Source organism: Silurus aristotelis (genome assembly GCF_946808225.1).
Source record: "Silurus aristotelis genome assembly, chromosome: 1".
NCBI classification, from domain to species: domain Eukaryota; kingdom Metazoa; phylum Chordata; class Actinopteri; order Siluriformes; family Siluridae; genus Silurus; species Silurus aristotelis.
In genome coordinates, this window is record NC_139574.1 from 17860757 (window position 1) to 17877872 (window position 17116).

The following is a 17116-nucleotide window of genomic DNA, read 5'->3' on the forward strand; positions in this document are numbered from 1 at the left end:
TTTATGCAGGTAATTGACTTTGATTTAAAAAAAAATAATAATAAATTTGAGTAGTATTTTAAATAAAACATCGAATGGATGATTTTGAGCTACTTGAAATGTTTTCAATCCATGTGATAAAACAAGATATATATATATATATATATATATATATATATATATATATATATATATATATATATATATATATATATATATATATATATATATACATATACATACACACACACACACACATTATGAAGTGTTTAGAAGCAGACATTATTTTGAGTCAAATTCTATCAACAATGAATTAATGTTCAGTATGATGTTTTTGTGTATGGTGGTTCTTGTGTAATGTGATGAGCAGCAGATGAACAGTACTGCTAACTCCAGGACCAGGTACTTGTAGGTTAATAACATGCCATAAGCTTTAAAAAAGGCCCAAAAATAGTTTTTGAGTAAACAGTAAAATCTGCAGTACGCTTTAGAACTTTGTATTTTACTCTTCAGTAAGCTAAAATAATCAACCAGGCAGCTTTATAATGAAATGCGTTTCTTTTATGGAAAGATAACAGTAACACACTTCAGACTCTGATTACACAAATGGATGCAGGGTAATTTTCTCAAATATTTATTATTAAGGGAGTTTTTTTTTTTTTCTTTGATAAATAACTAACAATCACAAGTATAGATACACAATAATCTTATTCGGAAATGTATGATCACTAATAGTGTTTGAGGAACATCCCTAAGAAGAAGAAAAATGACCGATGACTAAATAGTTTCCAATTTAATTTAACATCTTTTAAAATTCCTCTCAGCTCATAAAAAAAACTCGTTAATTAAGTTATAATTTAAGTGCTGTGTCGAGATGGTCTAGAGATGAATCGCTCTTTGGGTTCTTCTTCCCCCAGCGCATTCTGCTTTTATTTTGAAAACCTGTTTCTATAACACACCGGAAGTGCAACCAATTCAATCCAGGACTAGTTTTACTTGTTTGTAAATGTTCTACATATATTTGTTGTTATTATTATTATAATTTTATCAGTTTGTGTGTCTATCGAATTTACCGCGTTGGTAAACTGTATGACTATTTACATATTTATTGGACATTAAAATGTGCTCATGCGGCGGAAATATTATGGTCAACTAATCCCTATAGATCCTCGGTGTGTAGTATGAGCAGAGCTCCTGAATACTGAGCAGAGCTCCTGAATACTGAATACTGAGCAGGATTTGTGCATTATGCTGATTTCCGGTATTCATGCGAAAAAGGATATACGGATAATTGTGCGGTTTGCTGCTTTTACTCGAGTATTGGCACTAATTTTGCAGGTAGGACATCACGGTTTCTTACCTAATTTGTGTGTTTATTAGATCACTGAGTAGCTTTGGATGGAAGTCTCCATTTATAGGATGACCTGTAGCAATCAAGCCAACAGAGGTTTCTGGAAAAAGATAGTGTCTGGTGGTGTATTCTCAAATAGTGTTTAATTATATAATAATTATATATTTGTAAATAAACACTATTGTATTTGAGCAAAACGGTGACCAAGAAACAACAAATAAAGTTTATTAGGGAAAAGAATTGTTAGTATTAAGTATAATTAAATTTAACGAGTTGTAGTTTTAAAAGGAAATTTTGCCTGGTCCTCGTTTTAGGGCATTATAAAAAAAATAAACTATAGGATTTTAATACGTGGTGTGTGTACTGATAAATGTACGTGGTTTTGTTTTGTGTACAACCAGAATAATATGCCATCTAACAACAAAAAATATGCAACTGTATTTGCATGTGTTACATTCAGAGGAAACTGAGGAAAACCATTGCTATTCTTCTTTTTCTTTTTATACAGGCTGTGCTAAATGCCCTAATCCCTGATCATCAAGCAGATGCCTTCAGGCCTCCTCGGGCAGAGGAACCACTCATCTTGGACCATGCCGTCGAGATGCTCTTCAGTGGCTTGGGTCGCTGGGATGCTGAACATTTTCTATTCATCGCAGAGCATGGCTACTTGTATGAGCACAACTTTGCTTTCTTCCCACTCTTTCCACTGGTCCTGCGTTCGGTAGCGACCCTCATGCTTTGGCCTCTGAGTCCCATTCTTACACTACATGGACGTTTACTTGTGATGGTGGCCATAGCTAATAGCACACTCTTTGTGATGAGTGCACTGGCGCTTTATGGACTCAGCCGTCTGGCTTTACAGGACAGAAAGCTTGCCTTGATCTCAAGTCTTATCTACTGTCTCACTCCAGCCAACGTTTTCATGGTAGCAGGCTATTCTGAAAGTCTTTTTGCACTTCTCACCTTTGGTGGATTGTGCTTATTGGAGAGGGGCTTTACCATTGAAGCGTGTCTCCTTCTAGGTCTTGCCACTGCAGCACGTGCAAATGGACTTGTGAATGCTGGCTTTCTGTTATACCTGCCCCTGCAGCGGAGTCTCAATCAGGTGTTTAACAAAGGATCTGCCTTTCGCTACAGTCAGGCAGCGCTGAGATTTTTGCTTACATCTCCAATTTATGTTACAGTCATTGTCCTACCATTTTGCCTCTTCCAGTTTTATGGCTATTACACGTTCTGTGCACCATCTCTGACCAAGGAACAGATTTCTCCTGCTTTACTCAACCTGGCCAGGGAGAAAGGATACAGAGTTCCTGATGCAGCAACGCCAACACCAAGCTGGTGCATAAAACCTGTTCCAGTGCTTTACTCCTACATTCAAGATGTTTACTGGGATGTCGGTTTCCTCCGTTATTTCCAGTTAAAGCAGATACCCAACTTCCTCTTGGCATTTCCAGTTGCCACCCTGGGTGCGCTGGCATCATACCTGTACATAAGAGCTAATCCACGTTTTTGTTTGTGTCTCGGCATGGGGGAGATGGGAAAGGAAAAGAAAGAAGGAAAACCACCAACTGGCCTCTACTGCCCAAAGGTGTTTGTGTACATCGTTCACTGTTCTGTATTGTTAACGTTCGGCATATTCTGCATGCATGTTCAGGTAAGTTTGTTTTAAACCTAAATGTAGATATTGGCTTAAGTAATATAGAATGCCTTGCCAACATGGCTGTTTGTTTATTTTATTCTTTATGGCAACTGGCAAATATATCTACATAGTCTCTATCATTAAATTATTATCGTCAGCCAAAGTTTATATTTTCTTCATGATATTTTAAAGTAGCTATAATATTGTATTGTTTGGACTATACCATCTAGCTCAGTGGTAAAAACATAATGCAGTACATAATTTTGCACCATAATATTGTGTTTAAATGTTTCCACCAGGTGCTTACCCGTTTTCTAGCCTCATCTACGCCAGTCATTTATTGGATTAGTGGTCACCTACTTCTTTCCTGCGAACCCTTATTAAAAGAAGATAAATACTTGACTTATGGCCAAAGACAAAACACTTTGGAACAGCACATTTGTCAGGTTTCCCTAATGTACATTAACAACCCCATCACTCAGCTCCTGGTGCGCTGGAGGACTTGCTCCTTTCCCACCCAATGCATTCTGGGATACTTCATCTCATATTGGCTGTTAGGTTTGGTTCTGCATTGCAACTTCCTACCTTGGACATGACTGAAAAGATAGGATATGAAAGGACTCTGGTTTTTTTGTGAGCCACATTTGTGCATCTGCAGTAAGTCAGTTTCTGTTTGTGGATTCTCATGAAGGTCTGCTTTACAAATTTATTTTTAAGATGTTGGTCTTGATGTAAAATGTCGGCTGTTGTACTGAGGACCATAATTGTTTGGGCTATTTATTGCAATAAATTTTTTTTTTACTTAATTCCTTGCGTTTCACATAGAGTGGGTGCACTAAAAACATTGATCTCAATGGATTCAATAGATAGATTTGTTGCATTGCCCCACAAACATTACTTGCTGTGTTTTTGTGTTAATTTTCCAGATTCTTTTTCTGCTTTTGGCTGCTCCCATTAGGGGTCGCCACAGTGGATCATCTGTCTCCATACCACCCCTTTCCTTTACATCTGCCTCTTTCAACCCAACTACCTGCATGTCTTTCCTCACTACATCCATAAACCTCCTCCCTGAACAGATTAATAATGACAAAAACAAGCTAAATATAAACGTACATTCTCAAATTTTTGGAAAAAAAAAAAAGTAAATGCTACTGCAGTTAATTACATGTGGGGAAAATGTGGATTTCCTCAAGGTTTTCTAGTTTTCTCCATACGTGAATTGGCTACACTTAAATGTCCCTGGGTTTGATTAAACGTGTGAATACTTTTCCATTTTTATCTAACTCCTAGTGTTCCAGATGTATTCTTGCGATCCACTGTCAGCCTGCCCTGGACAAAAATAGTTACTGGTATGTATAAAAATGCTGAACAGGCCCAAAAGACATTGATTTTAGATCAAGATGGCAAGATCCAAATAACCTAAGAAGAGTGTTCATTATTGTTGAACTGACAGAAACATCTGCATTTAGATCTTTAGGGTAATTGGTAAACAGTCTGCAACAAAACCACATTTTTATTATATTTTTTTATGTGCATTGTAAGAGATGTTTATCTCTTCCACAACTTTCATTTGATTTACGGTCATGCTATTTGCCTGGCCTGAGTTGTGGCGCCACCTGGTGGTGGTAAACTAATCTAAAAAAACAAAAACAAACAGTACATCTCTCAAACATGCATATTTGTAGTTTTTAGCACAATTTAATTATAGAGATATAGACTAAAATGTTATGTATTGGAAAATGAATAAAAATAAAAACGAATCTTTTATTACTTCTAGGCTTCTGTGAAGTAATTAAAGCTGAAATCATGTTCGATGTCAAATATACCTTTATTAAAAAAAAAAGTATATACTCGCAATACTTTTTTTTTTTTAATTTTTTTTATTAATTAATTCATGACTAATTGAATTAAAAGTGTAACTATGCACCGCCTCTTGTGATGATGATGATGATGATCCAGGAAACACCCCTCATTGGTCAGACATTCAGAGGCGGGTTATAGGGTTTGGTCTCCTAGCCAATCAGAGGTCTTGTTCTTCAGGCCGTTAACCAAGCTTGTAAAAAAAAAGAAAAAAAAAGAAAAACACCACAAGGGTTTGTTTTATGGTCAATGTACCTCGTAAAGCGTATCCGTCGCGTATTGACAAACAGAGCACCTGTACCGTATAGGCTCGTTCCCGGAGCTCGACAAGCCTTCAGCATCTCTTGGTAGAGTCTAAACCAAAACCTCGGCTGTCAGACATCAGGCCTAGCCTAGCCTAGCATAGGAATGTCTGGACTGGTTTAGCTAATGATCTAGCTTTGCTAGCTAGAGGCCGTAAGGGTTATATAATGGAAGCATGTCTTTTATTGTGACAGAAAATGTCATGTGTCGGAATAAAAATAGTGTGATTAGATTATAGCTTTTAACACCAACATACAGATGTGTCTAAGTATAATAGATCTGGTTCTGGATAATCGGATAGACGGGCTTAGTCTAGTAGCTGATCGACTTATGTCTTTTGTTAAATAATATCAGTGTTTAGTATCTCTGTTCGATCAAGTATATAAAAGACGAATTCATACGATATCATGTGAATACTGATTAAATAACAGGGAGATTTAAACAGTAGCTACACCTACCTGTAAATGAAGGTGAGTGTAATGTTATCAGTGAGCTCGTCTTAATAATGAATCTAGTATTTTCTGCTACCTGTGCGGTTGCACACCAACTCTGATGCTTCATTAATTGAAATATATTGGCAAAAACTATAAATACATTTATGTATATTAGTTGGTAAAGTCGTTAGTGCGCCACCGCGTGGTTGATTCCTAGCTCCTCCGTCTACCTCTGTCTGAATTCACTGCACACAATAGCTTACAATGAAAACCTGTGAATACCAACAAATTGATCCCAGAGCACTCGGAACCCCAGCATCTACACCAGCTTCCACCCTGACACACACCAGAAAGGAGCTTCTTCCCCCGAGGAGGAAATGGGAAGTGTTTCCTGGGAAGAACCGCTTCTACTGTAACGGACGGATCATCGTGGCCCAACAGTGCGGTGTGCTGCCGCTGACCCTCAGCCTTATTGTCCTCACCACTACCTTATTCTTTATATTTGAGTGAGTACTTTTGACCTTTTGTTCATTCAGGCATGTCATAATTGACTGCTATTTGTACCAAAACAAATACAACCATATCTCATAATATAATATACTTTTCATATCCAACGGCACTTTTGTAGGTCTATAAAAGTTACTCCGTTCCAGATTTGTAGAAGTATCAACTCAGAATTGAGGGAAAGGTTATCCTGTTGCTAGTGAAATATAATAATACATTTTGACAATCGCTTGATTTCATCGTTTGATTTTTCCTGGTCAGGGTCTCGCATTGGATCTCTGGATGCCTAGGATTTAAACAGTAATACAGTCAAAGTGCGCAATGCATTCACACGTAGATTCATTGCGGCATAACTGGTCCACATACTGACTTTTTTTTTTCTTCTGAGAAGAGGGAAACCAGTGTAGGGAGAACCTGCCCAGAACCTTCAGCCTAACCTGAGCTCAAGATTGAGGCAGCAAGGCTACATGTTGTTTTTGTTATGATGCTATAGTAGAAAATATATCCAGCAGTTTGTTGCCTGATTGTTCATTTCAATAACTTAACTGAGTTTTACTTTTTCTTTGCATATAGTTGTCCTTTTCTAATGGCTCACCTAACCATCTGCATCCCGGTGATTGCTGGATTGCTTTTTCTCCTTGTGATCATCACACTACTTCGCACCAGTTTTACCGACCCTGGGATTTTACCCAGGGCTTTACCAGATGAAGCTGCTGATATTGAGCATCAAATAGGTAAAAATAGTTGTGAGTTTTAAATGTTAGACATGTTGATTTATAGTTGTTGTATTGTCTGTAATATGTGGTTCTGTAATATGCTGTTTATATTCTTAGATAATTGTGGGTCAGCTACATATCGACCACCACCTCGAACTAAAGAGATCCTCATAAACGGACAGCTGGTCAAACTCAAATACTGTTTCACCTGCAAAATGTTCCGTCCACCTCGTACTTCACATTGTAGTCTGTGTGACAACTGTGTAGGTAAGGCTTTCTTTTTATGTCTGTAATTGTATTAGTGATCAGTATCTTTTTTTTTTTTTTTTTTTTTTTTTAAACTGTACAACTTTAAAGCAAACAGATCAATTACTTGGTATAATTGTGTATATATCTGGAATTAATTGTAATGCAAAGGCCTGTGATTGATTTCCCCATACAGAGCGCTTTGACCACCACTGCCCATGGGTGGGAAATTGTGTTGGAAAGCGCAACTACCGCTTTTTTTACACTTTTATAGTTTCATTGTCATTTCTTATCTCCTTCATCTTTGGCTGTGTGATCACTCACCTCACATTACGTAAGTCGAATAGCATATATTATGACTCTGTATGTTATAATGTTTTTCAAGTAATAATCCAAAGCTGACTTATCCTCATGGGTAGTTTTTATAATGTTATTGAACAAATATTTGTATTGGGTCAAATCCACTTCTCTAAATATGCACTAACATCAGATTACCAGCAGGTGGAGTCATACAGTCAGATATTAATTTATCCAATGTTTGCATACAAGAGGTACAAAGGCATTTGTGAGCATTTGATTGGTTTCATGGGGAAATGAAAGCAATAATTCACCAAATGTAACACACAAACATGCAACTACAGTAATTGTATTACTACAGTGTGAATATTGCTCTGAAAAAATCTATCTACAGGATCACAAGAAGGGAAAGGCTTCGTACAAGCCTTACAGGAGAGTCCTGCCAGATATCCTTTCTGTCTCAATACCTCATTTATGAACATGGGTGATTCACATGTCTCCAGAATCACAGCCTACCAATTCTTCTTGTAATCATAATCCCATTCATCTAAAATTGGTTCAGTCACAGCTCTGGGCTATACAATAATTACTCCCCTTCCTCCCCATACGGTACTACCACTGTCTGATTATAGCATACCTGTTTGCATGATTTATGCTTGTGCTGTATTATTATGTATGCCTAGATAATCATGGATGCAACAGTAATTTGTTTAGGGAGTGGAGATATCACTTCTATCACTGGTAAACCTTAACACCCCGGGTAATGTTGTGGAACTAGTTGTTTGTTTCTTCTCCATTTGGTCTATCCTGGGTCTGTCTGGCTTCCATACCTACTTAGTGGCTTCTAACCTCACAACCAATGAAGATGTAAGTGTTGTTAAAAAATCCAAAGCATTGCAATTTTTTTTTGGTACAAAACCACACATTTTGCTAGACTGTTTATTACTCCATAAAATGCAGCTTAACAAATTTCCCTGTTATTTAACTTCTCAGATTAAGGGCTCTTGGTCAAGTAAAAGAGGTGTGGAAGAATCTGGGAACCCTTACAGCTATAACAGTATCTTCACTAACTGCTGTGTGGTTCTGTGTGGTCCAATGCCTCCCAGGTCAGTTAAGTATTAGAATAACATTCAAAACACATACTGTACTAGATTTTATGTTGCTGTCATTTATGCTAACATAAGTGTGATGATGCGTTTCAGCTTAATTGACAGAAGAGGGTTTTTACCTCCAGATGTAATCCCTCAACCAGTCACATCTGAAACTGAGCTCCATCCTTTTATGGCAAAGAATGACAGCAACATGGTAAGAGTGCCATCTAGAGGCGGTTTATAAAACTCGTTTATCTACCCTCGTGTGCGTCCTGTAAATGCTTGTTTTCATTGTGCTGGCTGATGTGAAAAGAAATGATCGGCACCAAACCTTCAACTTTTCAGCTGTATCTTGTTAAATCAGGTGTTCTTAGAACCCCTCATAAAATGGTGCTTGTCAGAACCAAAAAAAAGCAAATGATCATAGTTACATGTCTCCCTAAGATTGAAAGCTATGTGTAATCAAAATACGTGTCACTTAGAAGCTGTTCACTCACAACAACGGTCAACTAACTTTCAAGAATTTTTCTCTCAAAGATGAATTTTATGTAGTTGTGGAAAAATTGATTGTCCAGGGCTCAAATAACACTGTTCAGTAAATGTCATTTTGTTTTGTGCAAAGTAAATGACTTTTACACCCTTAAGGACAAGTATGTCCTTTTTAATTTTAGATTTTATTCCAGTTCAGTTTAAGACGTTTTTGTCGTGGTTTCCATTTAATATCTTTAACTCCACCAAATTACATGTCTGTATAGTCGTTTCAAAATGAGTACTTTTTTTTTCTCGGATCTCTTGTACTACATGTACAGTTACCACTGTATAAAAAATGTGCCTTTCCAATTTTGGGACCCCCCCTGATTAGATCTTTATCCCTGCAATTTGTAATGAAATGAGCTGATTTCAACAGGAAGGGAACTGTCAGGAATTTGCTGTCTCATGCACTGCCTGATGGCTGGCAGATCTGAGTTTGGAGGGTAAGAGTGTGTTCCGAGACTTTCTGCATGCAATTGTTGCCACCTCCTTCTCTCATGACCTAAACATCATCTCCTATGTTTAAAAATTAATTTCAACATCCACTTGCTTCACTTCATGTTTAGCTGTCTGTGCATTTACTCTGAATGTCCGTCCTTAACTTCTAATATTTCTGTCTGTTGATCGTGTGTGTGTTCAAGCAGCGGTTTTTCAAGACTTAAATGTGTTCCACATTGCTTAAGCTTACATGAAAATGAAATCGCTAACAGGGACATGTTTGTTTTCTTCTACTACATGTTTGCACTTCCATGTTTTTTTTACTTCTTGTGATACTCTCACAGGCACACCCAGGTTCATAATATTTTTCCCCCAACTACTTGTATTCTGTTACCATGCTCAGTGTACTCTCTTTTTTTTTTTTTTTTATATTGGCAGGGCAGCTTGGGTTTCACAGCTTGGAGCTCACTTTCATACTCTTGTATTTCTTTCCTTCATATGTTGGTTGCTTTTGCTGATTTAAACTAGGTCAACATTTAATCCTTTAGTGACCCTAGGGAAACTGTTTTCTGTACAGAAATGTACCCTAACGTAGCTGCTATAATGCCTCATCTGTATCATGATGCTTTCTTCAGGTTTTTAGTGCGTATTTAGTTGCGGTCATTGAACATTATACAAATAACAAAATCTGTTTTTGCTTTTTCCCCCTCTTTGTACCTGTCTTTTCTGTGTGCAGTGCACACAAGGTGCCAAGGAAATTTTGGAATCAGTTTCTCACTCCTCAGTGGTCATGAGCAGCTGCAGTTCAGCCACACCCAAGACCACTCCAGTGACCCAGGAGAATCTGCTAACTGCTGTCTCAAGCACTCTCAAGTCATCATCTGGTAGGCCTTCAACCAGCTGCTTTGGAAGACAGAAAAACCATGAGACAGACAAGACCTGCTCTCAGCTAATGAGCAAGTCATCCAAACAGGATGCCCAGGCACTCAGCATTCATCTTTCATCCTACTCTGTGAGCCATAGTTCTCTCATTCTCAGCGACGTGTCTGACATGGGCTTACGCCCACTGACCTGAGTCCAATTGCACCAGCCCCAGCAGACAGGCAGAGCACCCGACCCCCATTCACTCACTAGACTGAGAATATTCATGCTCTGTTAAACAGATGGCATTTTGCTCAGGAAGTTCTCAGGGGTCATACTGTCTCTAAACAAAAAAAAAAAAAAGAAAATAGCCCATTGGACTAAAAAACTATTTGACAAAATTGCAAACAGAAGATTGATTTATGATTCATTTTGGGTCTCTGTTTCATCTACAGAGTGGGAATAGTAAGAAGTACAATACTCATTTGACAAGAAGGGGCCGTTTCCTGTTCTCTCCACACTGTGCACAGCTGTGTTTGGTTCCACTAAGCCTTGAGAAATATTTAAGATTTACCCATTGACTTGCGTTCATAGCAGTGACTTTTGTTTAAAGTTCAGAGTTGTGTAAGAGAAGTCTCCTGACGTGTGCTGCACAAACAGGCCTCACATGTATAACCATTATGAGCTATGAAACACCGAAAGGAACAAATAATCAAATTTAATTTGTAAACAATCAACTGAGTGGATGAGTGTTCAAGTATGTATTGTGAGAGCCCTAAAGGCTGTTTGTGGTTGTTGGTAAATTGTTGGTCACTTATTTAAGCTCTGGAATGATAGGAAGTGGTTTTCAGACCTTTTAAATTTAGCAGTGGAGTAGTTGCAGAAATAAGAGTGGGCTCCTTCAATATTACCACCAGTAACACAAAAAGTGGAATGGGAGAGCTGTTTCTCTATTTAGAATGCTATATAAACCTTGCAGCATGTGGTTGGACTAAAGTAGCATACTGAGGAAGTAACATTCACTTTACCAACCATGTTCTTGATCCAAGTCTTAATATTAAAAAAAAAAAAAAAAAAAGTCAAGAGTGGACTATTTCAGTGTGCTGCTCAGTACAGTGTATTGATTGTAAAGAGGTGCAGTGAAACTGTCCTTGAAAGCTGGGACTTCATTTCGATGCAAAGAGAATGTTAAATAATGCTGACTGTGTGTGCATTTGTTAATGCTTTTCTATACATTTCATTAAACATGTAAACAGTGTCCACTAAATGTTTAGGTTGGTGTACCCTGAGCACATGCAGACGAGTTTGAGCATCGCTGTCTAAAGATTTGTTTGGTGGTTGACAAGAGTATGACTTTGTAATGTTGGTTCATAGAAATCTTAATTTTTTACATTTTGCTACACCATTGGTATTCATTTCAGGGATAAGTTAGTAAGAAGAATACAAATGGAAGTGTTGATTTAACAAGAGTCAGACAAATCAATTATTTCAATTGGATGGGGCTCTGAAATTACCTGAGATAACTATTGTTTCAAAGCAAAGCAGAACAGTTTTGAGAGCAACTTAGCTGGAATTCACCACTAATTGAGGAAATTCATGCCGAGGAGACCGACAACGTAGAAAACATGCTGGCAGCTATTGTTTTTCTTTTTTTTTTATGCTTTAACAGAAGTGAAACATGTCCAAATGTGAGTTGTCATGTGAGCATGCTGACATTATCATTACTGTAGGTTTTATGAAACTTAACACTTGGCTGAACCTGGGACTGTAAGAATGTGTGTTGTATTTATTTACATTATTTTTCGAAAACCACACAAGCCAGTGTTCATTGACAATACTGTTAAAGTGATTGTTCCATTACTGTATACAGTACTGCACAACAGTCTTAAGCACATGTAAACAAATGTCGTTAAGTAAAGAGAGGGCAAAACATTTCTACATGCTAAGATTTTAAAAAGAGCAGTAACCAGTAGTAAACAAAGTTCATTAAATTTGAACCCCTTCCCTTAAAAAACACAAACATTTGTATTTATTTGTATTATATGTGCAGTTGTATGAGGAAGTTAATGTTCATCAGTCATCACTTAGGATACTCTTTGATCAGTTCCAGAAACCTGGTTGTCAACACTAGAGGGCACATTTATCCTTTACTTTAAACAAATGCCTTTTCTGGCTTGTCTTGTTCTGGCTTGAGTATTGTGTCCTAATTTCAGGCACATGAATTTCAAAACATCCTTGTACTGCACTGCTGTATGATTTCTGTTCTCCAATCAACAAGATTCATCACATTAAGTCTATGATGAAGCGATGAGTAAAAGAGCAACAAAAACAGCTATGCCATTTTTTTACATTTTATTTTATTATTATTATTTTTCTCTCTCTTTCTTCCAAATTTAGCGTGTACCTGATAAATATCTCTCTAAAGCAACAGGCTCTTCTACTTAAGTCTGACACACACAGTGCTGGTTCTTTGCCAGGTTCCGGTCTTACCATCAAAAAAGAGGAATGTTTAAATGGTATTTATTCCTCATTCTTTTATATGTCTGTTTGCCTTTGTATGTTTTAATAAAAACAAATGTATTGAACAGCAAAGGAGTGAAATTAAATTGTAGAAATGATTGAACAGGATGCTTATGACTCAAGATTTAAGTGTTTTCCTGCAGTACAATTTGTCAAGAAAAGGATACTTTTAAAATCCTCATGTCATAAACTCAAAATTTACATGCTGACAGTTTATTTCCTTAGGTCACACTGTAATGGCCCCTGTAAATCCTAAATATTTTCTAAGGATTAGGAATATATTATAAAATGATTTGGCTGGTTTCTACTTTCATCTGGTTTTGCAACCTCTGCTACAGTATGACAGTCTGCTCTATTGCTATAAGTACATTAACAAGCAGGTTTAACAAGTATTTCTTAAAACGCAGTACTTCAGAAGTAATATCCAGGTGTGGCACAAACAAAGTCATCACCTTTTAATGTAATAGCCATCTCTGATATTAGATATTAGTTTTGTCCTCAATCTTGCAAACAGTATGTTCTAAACAATATTTGAGGCAGGTTGTGGGATGAAGGTAAGCCACAGTGTAGAGGGATTTGCATGTTATGGACTTGCCTGTCCTACATGGCTCATCATTTGTAATTGGATCTGAAGCCTGGCAGGTATTGGATTAGATTAGTTAAAGGTAAGAGTTATTTTGTGTTCTTGCATGATATAATGCCTGCACAGGCCTCTATGTGCATGATTAGTAGCAGTCACCATGTGTGAGCTCACATCCTTAACAGATCCCAGCTTACAAATGTCTAAGATCAGATAGACCTAATAAACTATTGCTCAGCACAAAAAAACCCCGAGCACTGGAAAATTTTGTTCATCAAATTTTACATTTGTACACCCCCCCCCCCCAAAAAAAATAAAAAATAAAAAATATTTTTTGTTTCTTTGATCATGTCTTGACGAATTGGAGTACACGTACACAGGTTTTGACCAGAATGATCTGGTAAGTTCAGGTTTGTAAAGACCACCCACACATTCTACAACGTGCTGTTCAAAGGTGAAGGTTTCGGTCTTGTTTTAAGACAAATAATTATTCAGGTGATAATTATTGGCTAAACGTTCAGCTTTTCTTTTTTTTCTTTTTTCAGCTGCTGTAATACAGCAGACCTGCCGAATCACATCTCAGTTTTCCTTTTTCAAATACACATGTAGTTTTCATAACAAAACATGCTGCCTAAATGGACTGCAAAGTGGTATCTGTCTAAAATGGACTGGCATCCAATTCAAACTTGCATTCTGGACTTCCTTCCAGTGTTCTCGGGATAAATTCAGAATAAAACCCAAACAATATTTTCATCGTTGAAAGCATTGTCTATACTAATATCTTAATATCTTAACATCTTGAGAGAGACAACAGGCTAGACGGCAGCAATACTCTGGTTATTTTGAGGAAAAAAAAAATTTGAATATTGTATTAATTCTCATTAATAAGTTTGCCAATCATTCTGGAGCACTACAATATATTTTTTACAAGACTCCATATATTTTAGAAACCCCTGAAATGTAGTAAATTATTAATGAAGGCCAGATGCAAAAGAACCTAGTGGCTTATAACTGTCATGGTTGAAAGTTCATCCTATACAAACGTTACTCTTATGTGTACAGCTTGATGGACTACGCTTACCCGTCTTGCCACAGAATGACCTGTATATTTTTGTTGTTTGAAATTCATTCAGAGATACAGAAGCTGATGGAGTCACTACATTGTATAAAATATGTCAAGCTGTTACATAATAGATAGTCTGTTGATAATGCAGTGTTTATGCAACCACAATAAAAAAAAACTAGCTGATAAGATTGTGGCTATAAACATTCTTTATACCATCAGACCTGAGATTGTTGTTTTCAGTGCTTCGTGATTAGCAGACATGCAAACATTTTGTAAGAATAAGGAATCACCTACAGAAGATTATTTAAAATCATTTTCTTCGTCAGTGAAACAGGATGTCCTGCACTATCATCTTGAGTGAAGGCCGATAGACATATATGCTGCTTCATAAGAGTGAAGCACAGGAACTGTGCAATATCTGTTCTCTTACAGGACTTTTTACATGTTATTTTACAGTGTTTGTATTGTCATATGTAAACATAGGGAGAGGTAATGAAGCTTGGAATAAAACAGATTACTGAATTTACTTGAAAGCATTTAATTCAATATATTTTTTAAGCTCTGTTTGTCTCAGTGTCTCCAAAGTGAAGAATGAAGTGTGTACTAACAACAAATAAAAACTTTGTATTGCCTGCAGTGCTGGGCTTCACTGACTCCCTATTGACTTCCTAGAAATGACTTTTCATGCATTCCATTCAGCCTACTACAGCATTCTAAACTTTACTCTGCTGTATTACTGAGAATAGGTGCTGGCACACAAGGAAGTAAATGTGTCAACTTTTGTTGAGTGGTTGTTTCTTCAACGAACCTGGGCTCTGTGCTGTGCAATTTGGTTAAACTACACTCATATTTTCTTTCTCTCATATTAGCTTCACATCAGTGGGTGATGAAAATGGGTCACAGTGATGACTTTATGCTCCTTTCACAGGATTTTATTACCTTACACAACCACTACCCATTCTAAGCCTGGAAGACATTTTTACTGATCTGTTCTCTGCCAGTAAAGCACTTGGATATATAGAAACAGGAATTGCTCTGTTCTACAAATGCCTGAATGGAAGTGACTGTGCTATCCACATATAGATCAAAAGCTTTACTTTAATATAAAATATATATGATGTACCTGGTTGTAAACATCTTATAAGTTTTGCTAACAAGACTGGTAAAAAGAAAATAGCTTTATTTTTCTGGCATGTAGTAATCACATTAATTGAAGAGGCAGATGTAGAAGCAGTGGTACTGAATTAAAGATTACTGTGTAAATAAGAAGGTCCCATTAAAGATGTGAAATTCTATTTAAAGAAATACTCGTTTCGACTGGTTTACAAATTTACCTGAAGTACCCACCTTGTTCAATTGTTTAAATCAATGATGTTATGTAATGATATATGTAACTGTATGTAGATTTATATACATTACAAGAAATGGAAAGGACAACCAGATAACTAATGATTGGCACTGTATACAAAAACTTTGATTTCAGTTTAAAAAGAATATTAAATAAACATATATATATATATATATATATATAAAAAAAAAGTGTCTCGTCACCTTATAATAAATCTTTACTCTTATTTCACAATCGTTATCTAACAATACATTTACAGCCCTTTCTTTTGATTTTGATTTTTAATCAGTGTTGATCTAAAAATGACATTTGCAGATTAATAACTGATCATTTTACAGGCTTTCAGTCATACGTCACATCTAGCTGTAATGATAAGTACATAATATGGCCTGCCTGACGCACCCTGTTTTCTGTGACACAGGGCAAAAACAAACAGAGAGAAAAAAAAAAACAGAAAGGGTAAAAAAAGAGAGAATAGTATAACCCCTTTGTTTTTTAGAGTGACTTTTTAGGGCTAGCCAGTTCCTTTGTGTACTTTTATATACATTTTATATTTAGGTTTGTGTATACTGTGAAGAGTGAGAAATTAGATATCCCACTCTCTGGTATATAGGATCACTCTGTGAAATCTATCTATAAAAAAATCTAGTTGTCTGGTCCTGGAGCATTGGAGCAAAGGAGATGTTTAGTTTTCATTGTTTGCCTGCCACTATAAGGCTTCTCAGTTAACAGGTAGCGAGGACTTTGTGTATTTGCGTCACAGGTAGGGCTCAGTTTACATAAGTCTGTTCCAGAGATTGAGCAGTTAGAGTCAGATGGCAAATAAGAGTTCCTGCATCTTATCAAATGCTAAGCAGAACAAGTATACTGTCTGTATACAATTCAGAAAGGAAAATCGTGCTCCACTGACGTCATCCAAACAATGTTGTTGCCATAGAAACTTTAAAGCCATGTTAGTTAACTTTAAGGTTTACTCATATTAAGCTCTACTTGTTTCTAAATAATTATATACAGATATAAATGTAAATAAAATAGTGGATGACACAATAGTCAGTTTTATGAACTATAAGAAAGACCAGAGACATTAACTGTGTTGCTTTAGAGAACAATGTGGGCCAGAGTCAAAGCACACACTAATGTGTAGGGGGGGAAAAAACAAGCTTGATGGACCCCACAGTGCAATGATTCCTGTTTTTTTCAAGACAGAATACAACTAAAATATTTTAAAATCATCACTTCCACAGAAAGCACAATATCTGCACAAAGCACAGCAAATCTTAACTCCTAAAATATGCTGCACACAGCTTCCCTTGTACACAATACTGCTGTTTACACCAGGGCTCTCTTATAAT

General features: G+C 36.7%; 2 protein-coding genes and 1 long non-coding RNA gene across 4 annotated transcripts; 2 read left to right on the plus strand and 1 right to left on the minus strand.

The window, feature by feature from the left end:
• Positions 1–917: 917 nt before the first annotated feature.
• On the plus strand, positions 918–3775 carry pigv (phosphatidylinositol glycan anchor biosynthesis, class V). Its single transcript, XM_083547004.1, has 3 exons — positions 918–1317; positions 1839–2984; positions 3269–3775. The coding sequence occupies exons 1-3, from the start codon at positions 1228–1230 to the stop codon at positions 3563–3565; spliced, it is 1533 nt and encodes a 510-aa protein (XP_083403130.1). The 5' UTR covers positions 918–1227; the 3' UTR covers positions 3566–3775.
• A 1221-nt stretch (positions 3776–4996) lies between these two features.
• zdhhc18a (zDHHC palmitoyltransferase 18a) lies at positions 4997–12593 on the plus strand. Of its 2 annotated transcripts, XM_083547177.1 has the most exons (10): positions 4997–6072; positions 6644–6804; positions 6904–7053; positions 7229–7366; positions 7724–7775; positions 8094–8196; positions 8323–8435; positions 8532–8634; positions 9328–9394; positions 10126–12593. In XM_083547177.1, exons 1-9 carry the CDS (start codon positions 5831–5833, stop codon positions 9367–9369), a joined length of 1104 nt encoding a protein of 367 aa, XP_083403303.1. In that variant the 5' UTR covers positions 4997–5830; the 3' UTR covers positions 9370–9394; positions 10126–12593. The 2 variants fall into 2 exon arrangements, with proteins under 2 accessions (XP_083403303.1, XP_083403302.1); XM_083547176.1 differs by lacking the exon at positions 9328–9394.
• On the minus strand, positions 11892–13059 carry LOC310730717. The gene is made up of 2 exons (XR_014534926.1): positions 12973–13059; positions 11892–12936 (listed from the first exon to the last, which is right to left on the minus strand). It is a non-coding gene; the product is annotated as an uncharacterized lncRNA (long non-coding RNA).
• Between the last annotated feature and the right edge of the window lie 4057 nt (positions 13060–17116).